Source organism: Aulonocara stuartgranti (assembly GCF_965226115.1).
Source record: "Aulonocara stuartgranti genome assembly, chromosome: 3".
NCBI lineage: Eukaryota > Metazoa > Chordata > Actinopteri > Cichliformes > Cichlidae > Aulonocara > Aulonocara stuartgranti.
Genome location: NC_138941.1, coordinates 27,027,585 through 27,042,900, shown reverse-complemented (window position 1 = coordinate 27,042,900; position 15,316 = coordinate 27,027,585). Strand labels below are relative to the sequence as shown.

General features: G+C 42.9%; 1 protein-coding gene across 2 annotated transcripts in view; it reads left to right on the top strand.

Annotated features, from left to right (window-relative positions):
• The window catches only part of dock11 (dedicator of cytokinesis 11), an 80,416-nt gene that overhangs the window by 8,901 nt on the left and 56,199 nt on the right, over positions 1–15,316 (top strand). For both annotated transcript variants that reach the window (XM_082525977.1, XM_082525976.1), the window contains exons 2-16: positions 229–345; positions 1,314–1,403; positions 2,053–2,135; positions 2,561–2,627; positions 3,666–3,761; positions 4,798–4,932; positions 5,551–5,734; positions 6,633–6,712; positions 8,407–8,490; positions 8,646–8,786; positions 10,112–10,384; positions 13,167–13,289; positions 13,379–13,461; positions 14,447–14,569; positions 14,796–14,872. In XM_082525977.1, the coding sequence (XP_082382103.1) occupies positions 229–345; positions 1,314–1,403; positions 2,053–2,135; positions 2,561–2,627; positions 3,666–3,761; positions 4,798–4,932; positions 5,551–5,734; positions 6,633–6,712; positions 8,407–8,490; positions 8,646–8,786; positions 10,112–10,384; positions 13,167–13,289; positions 13,379–13,461; positions 14,447–14,569; positions 14,796–14,872 (1,756 nt within the window). The remainder of the gene's footprint in view (positions 1–228; positions 346–1,313; positions 1,404–2,052; positions 2,136–2,560; positions 2,628–3,665; positions 3,762–4,797; positions 4,933–5,550; positions 5,735–6,632; positions 6,713–8,406; positions 8,491–8,645; positions 8,787–10,111; positions 10,385–13,166; positions 13,290–13,378; positions 13,462–14,446; positions 14,570–14,795; positions 14,873–15,316) is intronic.

The window sequence follows — 15,316 nt, the reverse complement described above, 5'->3', positions numbered from 1 at the left end:
CTGAACTTTGTGGTTGTGTCTTTAATCTCTTGTGGCTCTGCTGAAGCATGGGTGGTGAGGAGTTCCAGAGGTGAACACTCATTAGCTGCTTTCAAACAGCAGGGGTGTGCAGGGCCCACCAGAACCACAGAAAAGACAAACATAATTGGTGCATGAGATCAAAATGAAAAGAAAAAAAGTTTATTTGAAATGACATGTGTTGGTGTCCTTTCCTTCCTCCCCCTTCAGGAGCAGCCAAAGATCATTGAACCGCTCGACTATGAGGCTGTGGTGTTTCAGAGAAAGGCTCAGATCCACAGTGACCCCCACAGAGACCTGCTGCTCTGCCCTGTGGATGATGTCTCGGTGAGTCCACGCCATCAGAATAACCATGTGTCAGCTATTTTTTATAACAGGTGTAAACTGTTATTTTGTATAGATTTCTTCTGTAATCTGCAACAGTTCTGTTTATTGTGCTACATGGAATATAAGCTTTAGATCTACAATATTGTCAGGTGCTTAGTTGTTATTATGCTCTTAGTTTAGTATCCTTATCAGTTTATTTCTTATTATCACAGGTGGCCCATTGCTAGCTAAACTTGAACCCTGTTTTGGGCCCCAAAACCACGTTACACCGTTAAAATAGCAAAAATCCAAGGACTATATGACATTAATTACTATTGTAACACTTTAAAAAGTAACGATTTGAACATAGTTACTTTTTAAAGTAAATTTTTTGAATCTCAAGTCATTCCTGTTATTTCAAGAGTTACACTAGTATTCTCCCAGAAGGTTAAAGTTAAAGGAAGTGCTCATTTGCAATATAAACTAGTGCAGGGCTTAACCCGTCACATATGTTGCCTCTGTCTTTGGCTCCGTCTACGGCCTGTGATTTATGGATCTTTTACAAATATGTTACGCTCAAAGCACCTGCGCTGAAATTTCCACAGTAAACAGCCAAAATCAGCTGCTTTTTCAGTCTGTCCGAGTCAAAGAGCTGTGAACTATTACTTTCCAAAGGACGTTTTCCCATCATTAATCACTGAACATCCTCAAAACACTAGGCCCAGTTATTCACGGCTGAGTCCAGCTCTCACATACGGTCCAGTCAGGTATTTATTGCTGTTGCTTCAGACACATGTGGTTTTGTTCTAGTGGTGCATCTGTTTGTGTCGACTCTTCTCCTTCGTACTGAGAGAATTTGTTTCTTTGTATATTTGTCTTCTGTTTTCTCTCATTCTCTTTTCCCGTGTTTGATGTTATGAGAAATATCTCCATCATGCACCATGCATGTGAATCCACATGTGGCTCATTTTGTGTTTGCATGCGTACAGGAGTCTCAGATCTCCCGGCAGAGGAGGACCGTTGTTCCCTCTGTGCCCCAGAATGCCGAGCGGGAGGCTAGGAGTCTGTTTGCCAAAGAGGTACTACAGTTATTTTGCATTATTTTATCATATATATCATTATTTGCAGTCTGCTCAGTAAAGAATACGAGTAAAAATGATCAACAAAACAGGCTGTGTCTTGATGATTTCACACCAGCCTGCATGATACTGACCCTGACGTGTTCCTTGGGAGCTCATAAAGAAACGGGAGTACTCACCGTCCAGTCGTAAACACGAGCTACGCTGATGAAATATTGTATTAGCAATGAAAAACAGACTTCTCTGGCACGATGCAGTCATACACTGCTGCTCTACCAGGCTTTAAATCTGTGTTCATCTGCCAGCCGTCATGACTGCGATGTAGCACGGAAACAACTGTCATAGGGGCAGTTAAAACAGACCCTGGGCTTGCTCAGCATTTATTGAACAAAGATCCATTCAGATGACTTGCAGGAGACTTTTTGCTTGCAGTTCTATGCTGAATTAAAAGCACAAAAAGTCCACTTAAAAGTATCTGATGCTTTGCAGACTTGTATTTTGAGTTCATGAAAAATGATCGAAGTTGATTCGTCACCCCAAAATCCTCCTCTGTGATTTACAGTCATTAAAAAAAGGTCTGCTTGCTGGTATGGCTCGCTTTTTCCATTTGAACGTATCCACTGCTAATCCAGCTCTCTGTGTTCTGCAGTGCATTAAGATGTACAACACTGACTGGCACGTAATCAACTACAAATACGAGGCTTATTCTGGAGACTTCCGCATGTTGCCGAGGTAAGGAACATGAGACAGAAATGAGTGGAATAAACTGAAAATGTAGTTTGGATATATGGGAAAACATACAGGCTAAAATAAGGTAAAACAGCCAGATGTGTAACATGCAGCGGATTTCCTCAGCTGGATCAATGTGTTAGTGCAGCTCTGATGTTCAGCCAGATGTTCCTCCACACAGCAGGTGCAGTCCAGATGTAAAGAATTTATTTCCATGGTGATAAATCTTACTGAGGAAATGACTTTATCACTGCAACCATGAATTTTGAGAAGTATTTTTGAACATAAAAAATACATGAAGGAGGCTGTAATCTGATCTAGCGTTACAAACAAGAAAGACATAAAGAACCCAGATATGTGACGTAGCTGTCAGCAGAGGGGGAGAAGGCCAGCTTCATCCATTCACCCTCTGTTTTGTGTTTTTAAAGCAAAGGCCTGAAGACGGACAAACTGCCAGCTCATGTGTTTGAAATCGATGAAGACGCCAAAGACGAGGTGAGTAGAGCGGCCTGAGCGTGGTTAGATCACAGACGTCGTTCCCTACAGGGAGGAGGAATGATAGGCTATTGACTCACTGGGCCCTTTATGGACACATTGTGTCGCGTGCACGTGCACAGCTTTTAGTGCTCTTCTATAAATCTTGCTTAGAATTTCAAAGCCTTCTGCTCAGCGAAGCAGGTATTACCCGTGTCTTGCATGTTCCGGCTTGTCGTTCGACCCCTTCTTAGACTGACTGCAGGCCAGTGAAACCAGAACCCTTATAGTTTCTATAAATAGCTCTCATCAACCCTCCTCCCCCTGCTACCCTCAGGCCGGATGCAGATAAACTTAGACAGAGGAAATTTAACTGAAGGCAAGTAAATGCTGCTGCTCTGCTGGCTGCACAGGGAGGGCAGCTCAGGCGTCTGTTATTTTATCTCTGCATCTTTGTGCATCCATGTTTTGATAAGATGATAAGAATAGTAGCACCTTTTTACAGACCTGCCAGTTTATGGGTTAATAGCACTCAGTCAGTAGATGATAATAGCAGGTATAGACTTGAGTCGCAGCTGTCAGGAGGACAACGAGAGCTGTGTGTCAGAGAAGGTACAAGAACCCTTCTTGCTCTGTGTTATGATTTCTGCATGTTGTATTCCTTCGAGTGGCCCGATGCATTACCATTATGTGTGTGTGCGTTTGTGTGTATGAGCGTGATCATTAACAGATTTGTTTTCTGTGGTGGTGATGAACAGTCCCATGATATTTACTGGTTGAGATGGAGATGTTACACTGACAGGACAAAGCCTGAATTATGATGAACTGCTTCATGGGGTCCCAAAGAAATTCTCCCCATACACTGATTTATGTTCATGCTTTCTCACTGACAAAGTTAATACAGCTCTGCTCTAATTAACAAACAGTTCTCACAACCACAGGAAAAAATAATTGTTTCTTCATGGCAGAAAATACTACAAACAACGATATTAACGTGAGTTGACCGCAGTAATGAAATCCGTCTTTGCTGATTGCCAAGTGTTTGTGTTTGTGTGTCAGGACTCGGCATCGCTGTGCTCCCAGAGGGGAGGCATCTTGAAGCAGGGCTGGCTTCAGAAAGCCAACATCAATAGCAGCCTGTCTGTCTCCATGAGGGTGAGTCAGCACCAGACCTCCTGTCTGTTATCACAGCATAACAGCAACAAGTGAAACAACACAAACATGTAGAGGTCAGAATAGGAGCGTAGCTGCAGCTGCAATTTGTAATGCTGGAAAAATGATACACCGTTAAAGCTGCATCGATGTACGTGACTTTATCCTGTAACACCGTCCCACCCAGCATAAACCCTCACTTTCACAGTCCTGAATAATCAGCCCACATCATTTTACTTTCCCAGTGAAATTGCTGCTACTGTGAACCAGTGCTATATGGATAAAGTTAAACTGAATTGAACTGAGAATGTTTTGAATGTCCAGGATCGTGCAAATAAGTTCAGCATGCAACATATGAGACGTAGCGCCATGAGAAACATACAAACCCAACTCTGAAAATGTTGGGGTGGTATGTAAAATGTAAATAAAAACAGACTGTAATGATTTGCACATGAATCTGTCATTTATGAACAAAGGAACGCAGAGTTGGAGATAATTTATATGAATTTAAGGACTGGGACCACGCTTCAATGCATGCCCCTTCCAGTTCTCTCTCTACATACAACCCCTGTTTGTTCTCTTTTTCGTGCCCCTCCCTCTCTTTTTCAATTCATTCACTTCTCATTAATACATGAGAAATACTCTGAGGCTTTCCCCAAACCGCATCCTTAATTTGTGTACAAGCTGTCTGCCATTATCTACTAGAAATGCTGTCTAACCTAAATGAGGATATGGTCTCAGATAGTGAAAGTATATAAACTGTTGGAACTGATAAACTGTACCATTTTAAGAATAATATTTGCTCATTTGGAATTTGATAACAGCAACTCATCTCCAAAGTTGGGACAGTAACAACAAAAGGCTGTTGCTGAAAGACACAGCTGTATAACTTGCAGTATCCAGTGTATTTGCCCTTCATTCTGGAATTTTAACTACATTAGGAAGGCAGCACATGAGCTTGAAGTCACATGTCATAGTGTCATATTTTTGCTGTCATGAGTTGTCAGATGAGTCATATGAGATGTGCTCTGGATTGCAGGTGTTCAAGAGGAGGTACTTCTACTTGTCTCAGCTCCCCGATGGCTCCTACATCCTCAACTCTTATAAGGATGAGAAAAACTGCAAGGAAACCAAAGGATCCATCTACCTGGACTCCTGTATAGATGTCATCCAGGTAGACTCAGTACAATTAGGATCCCAGCAGCAGTGGATAAAGCTGTTTTCTCTGTTGTGACCATGTTGCTGTGCTTAATTAAACTCACTGTGTTTATTTCCCTCGTGCGCTCTCTGCGAGGTTTCAGAACTTGGCACGAGCTCCCACCCTCGTGAAATTCAGCGTGTTTCTGTGTCTTACTTTCCCTTGGGGGCTTTTGGCTGCTTTAATTGGGCAGATCTGCTGCATTCCAGTGACTTGGGCAGAAACGTCAGCTTCTAGCAGATTATGAAGAGCTGTTGCTGGCTCATGGCACAGCCTAGTACCTTGATTGCTCCTCAGGCAGAGCTGACAGCTTTCAGTTTAATGAGCACGCTCAGAATATGAATGGAGGGAGTGAGGGAGTTCATTCTGGCTCACGGATTTGAGTTTAGCATGGAAATCAGGTTTTGTTTGGTCATGGCCGAATAGCATTGACTCTCAGTTTGTTTCTGAATTTAAGTTGAGATTCTTCTGATTACATTTGATTCCCTACGCTGTGCTTTTAACGGCTTATTTAGTTGTACCAAAGATCCTGTAATTCTCATCAGTTTCCACCTGTTAGTCAAAAATCAGTCAAATATGATGTTTCTTCCTCAGAGTCCCAAGATGCGGCGGAATGGCTTTGAGCTTAAGATGCAAGACCGCTATAGCCACTTCCTGGCTGCAGACAGTGAGGCAGAGATGGAGGAATGGGTGGCCACACTGAAACAGGCTCTGCAGAGCAGCACAGAGGCTGGCCAGGACAGGAGGAACGGTGCTGAGTCACTGGACTGTGTCCTTGGTGAGCTGTTCTACCAAACTTTGAGCAGTTACATGTCCACATTATCTTTCAGTCAACATAGTACTTATAGTCTTATTTAAAGGTTTCTATAGTTTCATAGTCAGTTTACTTTAAACACTGATTCTAACCACGGGCCTATCATGTTTTTTTCCATTGGTTTCCACGTTACAGTCACACATATGCAATTAGCAGGCGGACTCCTTCACCTGTAGCCCCTGAGACAATAACATGCTAGTATATCAGCTAACTGAGGAACAATGGAGTTTGTGTATACAGGACAGTGCAACAACCTTGAGCCACCGCTCACTTCTATTCAAGTGGACTTGAATAATGGTTCTCAAGACTTTCTGAAGGTCCTTCAAAGTCTTTCTTGGACTCAATCCTGAACATTGTCAAAGGAGTATTTTTTTTGTTAAGTCATTTACACGGACGTGTGAATCGATCAACCATAAAAAAGACACTTAGGATAAGTAAATGTGTCTACATAGAGCAGACAGAGGGAAATAAACATTTTAAAATTGTATCTTTAGGCACTTTGTTGCAAAAACAACAAATGTATTCCCATTTGTTTTGTTAAATCTACGAGAAGTGCCAAAGATAACACGATGACAGGCATAAAATACTAGTTTTGAACCAAGATGATATCAAAAGAGCTATTAGCCAAAAACTTGGCATAATATAATTTCCTTAGGGATTAATAAAGTATTCTGATTCTGATATTACTGAATGGTGTGGAAAGAAAGAAAACTGAGGAAACTAGATAAGAGGAGAACAAAAGAAGTATTAGCATTAAGGGAGGGAAGCTTTATAGGGACTTGTAGTGTGCATGGTTCTTGGTGAACAGGCATTCATGTGGATTACATGTACTGATGTCTGGTTATTGTCCTTTTCCTCTCAGATGATGACACGGCCAGCCAAGGTAAAGGCGAGAGCATGCTGGAGAACTCGGGGAGGAGCTTGCACACTGAACTCATCAAGGTATGAAGGAATGATAGATGATTAATGAAGCTGCGTTAGTTGGGCCAGACTTACCAAGTGGGTCAAATTAGTGTGAAGCTGCAGAAATGTGCTGAAGGGAGTGGAAAGTTCTGTGGCTATTAACACCGCGCTAATTTATGAACACAGACCCAGACGGGTCTTTTCAGTAACCATCAGCAAATTCTACACAGAGCTGCTCTCTGCAAACAGCCGTGCATGTGTTAAAATATAAGGGTGAAGTCCTCCATTAGAAACTAAAGGGGGTTTGTCACCCTATCAACCTTTAGCATAACATAAAACAACAACAAAAAAAGAAGTGTGCAAACTTTAAGGCATTAAATTCAACTAAATGTACATCTCGTTTTTGCATGTGTTCTTTGTGATGCTGCAGATATCTGCAAAAATCAAAGGAGAACAGTCTGACTCACAGCCACCTGTGGGCTACAGCTACAGATGCATAATCCTGAATACAGATCAGTGGTTTGTTAAATCACACTGTGGCGCTTTAGTAAATGACATAATAAGAAAGCATATGAGATGATTTTAATGAGACATTATCTAAAAAATGAATCGGAAGCAGAACAAGTTCAGCATCTCTTTTATTTGTGGTGCTCAGACAGAGCCGCTCTGATGTGTCTATAAACCCCAAACTACACAGCAGCAACAAAGCCCTCTGTTGCTGCTGTTCCACTCTGTTTGCTTTGGGCCACTGCAGCAAAGCTTTTCTCTGTGCACGTAAAAACAAGGTCGAGTTTGTCTGCAGGCTGAGCAGACAGTGAGAACAGAGGCGCGAACACGAGGAAGAGAGGGGAGAGAAATGGACTCTGAGGGCTCTTACCTAAACCTGAGGCTTTGATTGTGCTCCATTGGACGCCCTTTGTTTTCCCCCTTTTGTCCCTTGACTACATATCAACCTTCCTGTCTTTTTCTGTTTGTGTAAGTTTACAAGCAGCTCACTGAGTACACTGTACCAGACCATTACAGTAAGGGCTGCTCTTCTACCTGCGGTTCCTGCCTCATTCATAAATGAAGTCCATGCAAATAAGCTATAAAAATCTGTTGCAATAAAGTGTGCAAATAAAAGAGAAGGAACGCAGCGGCTGAAGTGCTACTGTTTAATGTGTTAGAAGAGTTCACAAAAGGTATCAGAGATAGTTACAGATTTTTTTCTTAAAATGTGAGAGTAATATACATATTTTGGATATTTATGTAAAAAAAAAAAAAGCCAGACTTTGTCTTTTATCTCTAAAACATATCATCAGTTGATAACTTCCTGTTTATGTCTGCTTCAAGTGTTAAGCAGTTCGTTATGATAACTCTAACTCGGGGAGTCCTGAGGAGGCCAGGGCCCATGAAGGCATTGAATATTTTAATTTAGAGTTTTGGCGGGGATGTGGATCGAACAGAAACAGATGGGAATGCTGTTTGTTGTGGAAACAGTTTCTTCATGTTGTTTTGTTGTGTGGTTTATCCCTCAGCCTGAAAGGGTGATTGGGGTATTGTTGTCATCACTCCAGCGCAACTTTGTGAACTCGATACCTCGAGAACGAGGCGATGTAGGTTTTCAAATTTACACCATTTGTTTGTATAGATAAATAAATTCATGGGGGAAAAAATTCTGCAGTTAAAAAAAGAGAAGAAAGAAACACCTGATGGATTTTTAGCTCGCTTACATCGCTGCTGTCTGTCTGCAGTACACCAGGGAGACAGACCAGCTCAGTAAGATGAACAGGAACGAAGGCAGGCTGAAGCTCTCCTCTCTGGATCCTGAGACACAGGTACAAAAGGTTATTCCTTTAAAATGCTTAGCTTTCCTATGATTTATTTATTTCACTATTGATTCACCCTGTTTGATCTCTCCTCCCCCTTCCAACTCCTCACGCTCATCCTCCCTCCTCTCCGCGGGATCACTCTCCTCCTCCCTGATATCCAGAGGCTGGACTTCTCTGGGATCGAGCCAGACGTGAAGCCCTTCGAGGAGCGTTTTGGTCGACGTATAGTGGTCAGCTGCCACGACCTCACCTTCAGTCTGCAGGGCTGCGTGAATGAGAAGGGCGACGGTGTCCTTACCAATGTATGTCATCACCTTTGTTCCACAACACAGCTGTTCTGTGGTTTGCTACTTGTGCTACTGTTACATTAAACAGGTAAAAAAAGATGAATCATGGCCGCAGTTTTAAATAGGATGGCTTTGAGCACAGTCGCTCCATCTACCTGCTCTTTAAAGCATCAAGAGCTGAAGAGAGTTGAAACCAGGTATTATCTCTTCGTGCTGAGACTGTGAGGTAGCATAATGGCTCGTTATAGATTAAGACTTATGTTCAACAGAGTACATCACTACTCCTTCTAAAGGTATGTCGCCAGGTTGAAATCTATGGCTTTGACAGTGAATTACATCCTGAACCTGAGGATACATTTCTTAACTGCAGTACATAGCTTTCCTCTTCACACTGCAGATTTTCCGCCAGCCTCTCCCTCTGTAGTGCTGCCCCACATAATACACCTTCATAATTCATGTCAGTCTGGCTGGAAGCAACGGAAGTAGCCAAACTAGGATAACGCAACTCGATATTGTTGCATTAGCACTAAAACAAATCTTTCTTTATTTAAGCCTGAGGCATGGAGGGTCATGCAGAAATGTTTAATGTGTGCCGGATGAGGAGCTTTCAGTAGCGTGAGGTAGCATTTTTGAGCATATGTGAGCTCGGCCTTTGTCAGGGCTTTAGATCGCTTTAGATATAAAACACAGAGCTAGACCAACTTCTCCCCCTCCTTTCCTGCTTGCTGATGCATTAGAAAGGCTGGCAGGAGAAATCATCTGACTCATTTGTGGTTTGGAAGCAGCACACGCTCTCGTTCCCTCCTCTTCTTCCATCCCTTCTTTCCCTCGGCGGTCTCAGACAGCTTTAAAGTTCACTGGATGGAGCGATTTTGTCCATCGTGCAGGAATTGCAGGTTTCCAAAATAGAAAACTTTTTGCTTGTGCTTGAGGATGACACACTGAGAGAATACAAATATTTTTAGACATTTATCCATAAATATTTTGTCTGAATCTAGAATTTTGATTATTTCAGATTAAACAGATTAAACCTGTCCATTGAATCCTATTATAATAATTATAAATATATTCTTGAGCTCACACATACGACTCTCATGTTGTATTTAGTAAAACTTTGCATGTTGGTTGGACCCAGAAGTGACCATATTTGGGCAAAAGGTTGCTAGCTGATGTTAGCAGGCTGCATTACTGGTGGGAAGAGTGTGCATTATTGCTTAATTCATGCTAAAACTAAAGAGTCATATGACCTGATTTCTGAGATTTTGTCCTAAAGTGAAATGTTGTAAAGTAATAAAGGTACGTGCTGGACTGCAGCCTGTAACCGTCCCTCTGACTCGCAGGTGGAACCGTTCTTCATCAGCCTCGCTCTCTTCGATGTCTCCAAGAGCTGCAAAATCTCGGCCGACTTCCACGTTGAGCTCAATCCACCATCTGTCAGGGAGATGCTCACCGACACCTCCGCTCAAGCATCTCCTTCATCTGACTCGGACGGTGGTGGTGGAGTGAAGGACGGGGGACAGGGAGGAGTCCTCGTGAACGGAGACTCAGGGAAAGGAAACGGCCTGCCGCTGCTTCAGAGGGTGTCAGAGGCTCTGCTGCGCTTCCCCACTCAGGTAGGAACTATAATAGCATGTCGACAGGTGTCTGATAGAGAAAGTGACTGCAGCTGAGTCACACAGTCAGACCTGGGTGTGAAAGCTGAGTCACACTGGGTCATACAGATCTTGCTGTGTGGAAAACAAAATATTTTGTGCTCTTTGCAAAACTTTGGTGCTGGAGCTGGATTATTAAAAAGAGATCCAGCATGTTTGTCATCCTGCTGCGTTACAGGTTTAGTTGATGTGAAACTGAGACTGAACTCTGCTTCTGGTTTTACGTGACCTATGGTCAGTTAGCTTATATATAGAATACACTGAAAAGGAGTGTTAATTTATTTGGGTGGGGCTTCCCTAATGACCGTAGGACATCACACAGATCGAAGAGTAAAACAATCTGAACTTAAGCTGCTGTCCTTATTTATAAAGATGGCGATGTCATTATGTGAAATCCATAACAGGAAATATATGAAAAAACCCTGAAAGCTGAAAAAACCCTAAAAAACTAACATGTTGAAACACGAAGAGTCGATCGTTCTTACGAGAAGAGGGAAAACGTGTCTTTGAGTAACTCTCTCCTTCGACAGAGCAGGTAGAAGCATGCAGAAACTAAAAAGTAATGAGAGACTGACTCAAACACAAGAAAATGATGGTTTTATGAGCTAGAATTTATAGAAATCATTTGTCTTGCATTGTTTTTATCACTTTCTGCACTTTTCTAAGCCAAGTTGATGGTTGGAGGCGGCCCTCTGTCATGCTTAGTCTTTAAAATGTCTACACACTGTTGAGCTCTCATCTGGTTCTGTCACATAGGTTCAGCTTTGCCATATTGGTTGCAGCTGGCCCAGCACAGTCCTGGCCTCAGTCAGGACTGCTGACACTGTGTGTGCAGTGAGTTAGCTGTTTTGGCCAGTGCATGATCTTTTTTGTTTTTTCATTCATTTCTCCACTGTCATGCTGAGTGTGTCACAAGCCAGCCTTTGGTCCCCAACCAGACCTAAAGAACTGTGAAAGGATCCCGTTCGGCTCATTCGGCGAACATTTGCAAGTGATTTCAGAATCACTTTGCTTCCTGATGTGAGCTCAGGCCTCGGGATGTAAGCTTTATGTCCTGTCACTTTGTTTTGCAGTATTTTAAGTCTAGAGTTTATTTGGGGAGAAATAATGTGCATGTGTGAGCGTTACTCTTGGCTCAGGCCCTTCTGCAAACATTTGCAGGTGCTGTGAGTTCGGCGCACACACGGCCTGTTCTTTACCTCTTGCCGCTTGGCCCGTTGCAGCGATGAAGTCACTAAACAAGGCCGGTGCCTGGTATAAACCAGCAGCGGTTATAAAACAAGCTCACTTTCCATTTCCATGACGGGAGAAACGAGTTGATGAACAGCGCAGCAAAAAGCAGGAAAAAGCTCAGAGACGAGGGGATGAATCAGGGCAGAGAGTGACAAACGCAGGATTTCTGCAGCCAGCAAACCAGCAGCAGGGCCGCCTTAAAGCTACAGGCATGAAAAAGTTTCATTTTTGGACTTCTCTGCCAGAAACATCTGTGCAGCACCAGCAGAACACACATGTACACACAAATATATGCATACAAACAGAGCGGCTCCTGCCTCTGTGATTAGTGTGCTATTATAGGTCTGCAGACCGCAGTTTAATTTAGGTGCATTGGGTGTGTTCCAAGGACACAGGCTTCACCTCTCATCTCTGCAGTAGCTCTCAGGAGGACGCCACAACCTCTGGACCCTCTTTATTACGCAAGTCACAAATCTTACCCATTTGAGTTTCAGCATTTTCAGCAGTGAGATGGTTTATCTTTGCACAAAAAGGATGTGACACTGTTTATGAACTATGAGGAAAGTTTAATGCCCAAATGGAGCATTTACAAGCTTTTTTTTAACCACACTGTAAGAACTGGTCGACGATGAGCGGTGAGGAGCAAATAACGTCAAAAACTGAAAGCAAAAGCAGCTGTGTGTGGTTTTAAGGGCTGTGAATGAGGACAGAGGATGGATAGGCTTATGGCCTGGAGAGTAACCCTGCTCTGTGTGTGTGTCTGTGACTGGCAGCATGCTAGCCTCCTTAAAGATAAGTGTTAGTAATGTCCAGATTGTTATGTCTGCATCTGAATCAGCTGCTTCCTTGGTACTGTCATTCAGTTTTGTCACTTATGCTTTTTTTCTATTTCCAGAAATTTCTATTGAAGTTTTTATTAGTCATACCAGTGCGAGCAGCATAGCTTAGTCTGATTGTAGTTACTGTCGCCTTTGTTTGCTTTACTTGAACTTGGAAGCTTAAATGCAGACGCATCTCATCGGCCCTTAAATAGACGTGTGAGCACCATGTGGTTTTCCTGTACAGCTTTAGCATCAACCATTTCCCCTGAATCGATCTCACACAGAAGCAGGTGATGAATTTAAGAGTGACTTTTACACTATCACACATTCATACAGCGCTTTATTCCACACCTTTAAATTCCTTTTACCTCTCTCACACACACCACTTGATTGGATGACCCTTCCAAACAGGAAGTCAGCAACCGTTCAAGCTTCTGTGCCCACAACTGTGTTCCTGGCATGACCACGTTAGGGATATCTGTTTTCACTGAGATCATACAGAGCCGTGAACAGACTTTGGGAGTGAGAACGTGTTGAGCAGTCTGATAGGTTGGCGTATCATTTGAAACTTTGGCCACGTCTGTAGTCAGATTTCTCGGAAGAGCGTTCTAAGAAAAGACCCTCGAAAGCTGCCAAATCAAATCCCAACCACATGTCTTGATTGCTTCATTTCTCCCTCTCTTTTGCAGGGTATCTTTTCAGTGACTAACCCCCATGCAGATATCTTCCTGGTGGCCCGTGTGGAGAAGGTGTTACAGAATGGCATCACCCACTGCGCTGAGCCATACATGAAAACCTCTGACATCACTAAGGTACGCTGCCATTGATTTTGACCTCGTGGAGGAGACGGTGGAAACCGCTCCGGTGTTGACTTGATGATGTCTTTCCTGTGTCTCCTCAGACTGCTCAGAAGGTGCTCAAAGCTGCCAAGCAGACGTGCCAACGCTTGGGCCAGTACAGGATGCCGTTTGCTTGGGCTGCCAAGTAAGACAGAAATAATTCATGAGTCAAACCTCATAATCTTGTAAATAATCTGTTTTGATTCAACTCGGAGTGATCTCATGTGAACATGTGCAAAGGCATGAGCATAATAACATCATACAATTAGGTGTAAAGCCTCATCTATTTGTCATAGAGGGAGAAAATAAGATAATATTTACTTTTTGGACCCCAAAAGTTTAGGAATTTCTCAACTTTGAGGTTAAATAAAGTTCGTGTAAAAGAACATTTACCTGCTTGCTGATCTAGTTTGATCTGGATTATATTGATAAACATTATATTACGTTATCCCAGTTATGGAATTCAACATTCATAATGAAGAGCAGACAGTTCTGCTTTTTATTAGCTGCTGTTGGAAGTGCAGCTAATGAAAAGCAGCACAGAAAACTTCCAGGAACTGTCCGGTCTTGACGTGAAATTAGAATCTGTGACAGATTTTACAAGCCTCACGCCCCACCCCCATCTCCACCCTCATCCCCACCCCCATCTCCACCCTCATCCACACCCCAAGCCTCCAGGCCTAGTGGAGGCTTTCACATGTAACTGGTAATGCTGTGAGCTATAAAAATACTCCAGGCCAGCACAGAAGTCACACCTTTTTCTAAATGGTGTGAAAAATGATTAAGGGACTTCAGGCGTCATTCAAAAATGTTAGAACCCGCTGACATATATCCAAATATCCAGTAGAGATCACACAAAGACAAAAAGCCCCTTTCATACAACTGTTCTAAACTATAATCTGGAAGAAGAACAACAGCAACAAAAATATGGAAACACAGGGAAGCAGGGGAGTCTGTGTACAGGAGCAAGTAACTCTTTAATAGAACACATGAAGAAAACAAGTGTTTTTAAACAGTGAAAGCAAAACATTCCTTTATACTTCATACTTTATACTTTATACTGAAATGTTGGTATTTGGTTGCACATATGAGGCGAGAACTGTAATGAACCATGTGTGTTGTGGTTGCAGGCAGGTGTTCAAAGACGCTCAGGGCAGCCTGGATATGGATGGGAAGTTTTCTCCTCTCTATCGCCAAGACAGCAGCAAAATCTCGACCGATGACCTCATCAAGCTGCTGGCCGACATCAGGAAGTGAGTCAACACCACTCCTCTGCTATTTAAGCTAGCGCTTAGTTACTGTGGCACAAAACCGTCATCCAGGGGTACACTTATGCCTTTAGGTCTATATTTCACATGCCATTGCCTGAGAGGAAGTACTACTCACCCAGGATTGTCATTAAGGAGGTCATCACATCTAAAGCACACTTAACCCTTAAAAGGACACTGATCTTGTACTGAATCTCCTTTTCCCTGTCAGACCAGAGAAAAGCAAACTTCAGATCATCCCTGGACAGCTGAACGTCACCATCGAGTGTGTCCCGCCTGATTTCTCAAGTAAGCAGATTTGTGGTGTTCACTGCATAAAACCCAACAATTCCATTAAATGATTTTACATTGGCCATCTCTGCGCGGGATGCAAGCAGCTACCTGTCTGTCGAGTGTCTGGGTCTGATGTTGAGGAAATGATCTCCATTCCTGAATGAATGTAGCCTGCAGATAGGCAGTGGTCACTGCCTCTGATCAGCCTAGTATATCCCAGTGATGTTCAATAAGAGACATAAATGATTATTTAGCCACTTTCTGATCCATAAAGCCTGAACTATTAAGCCAGTGTGTACGTCGGTCTCCGTAGATCTGCTGAAACAGCCGCAGGGTGGGACGCTAAAGCAAAAATCGCACAAGCACAGGTTGGAGCAGACACTCTGTTCCTTCAGATTTCCACTAAGAGCGATCAGACTGGGCTATTAGCATGCTGGATGCTGCCTTGTAAAAGCCTTG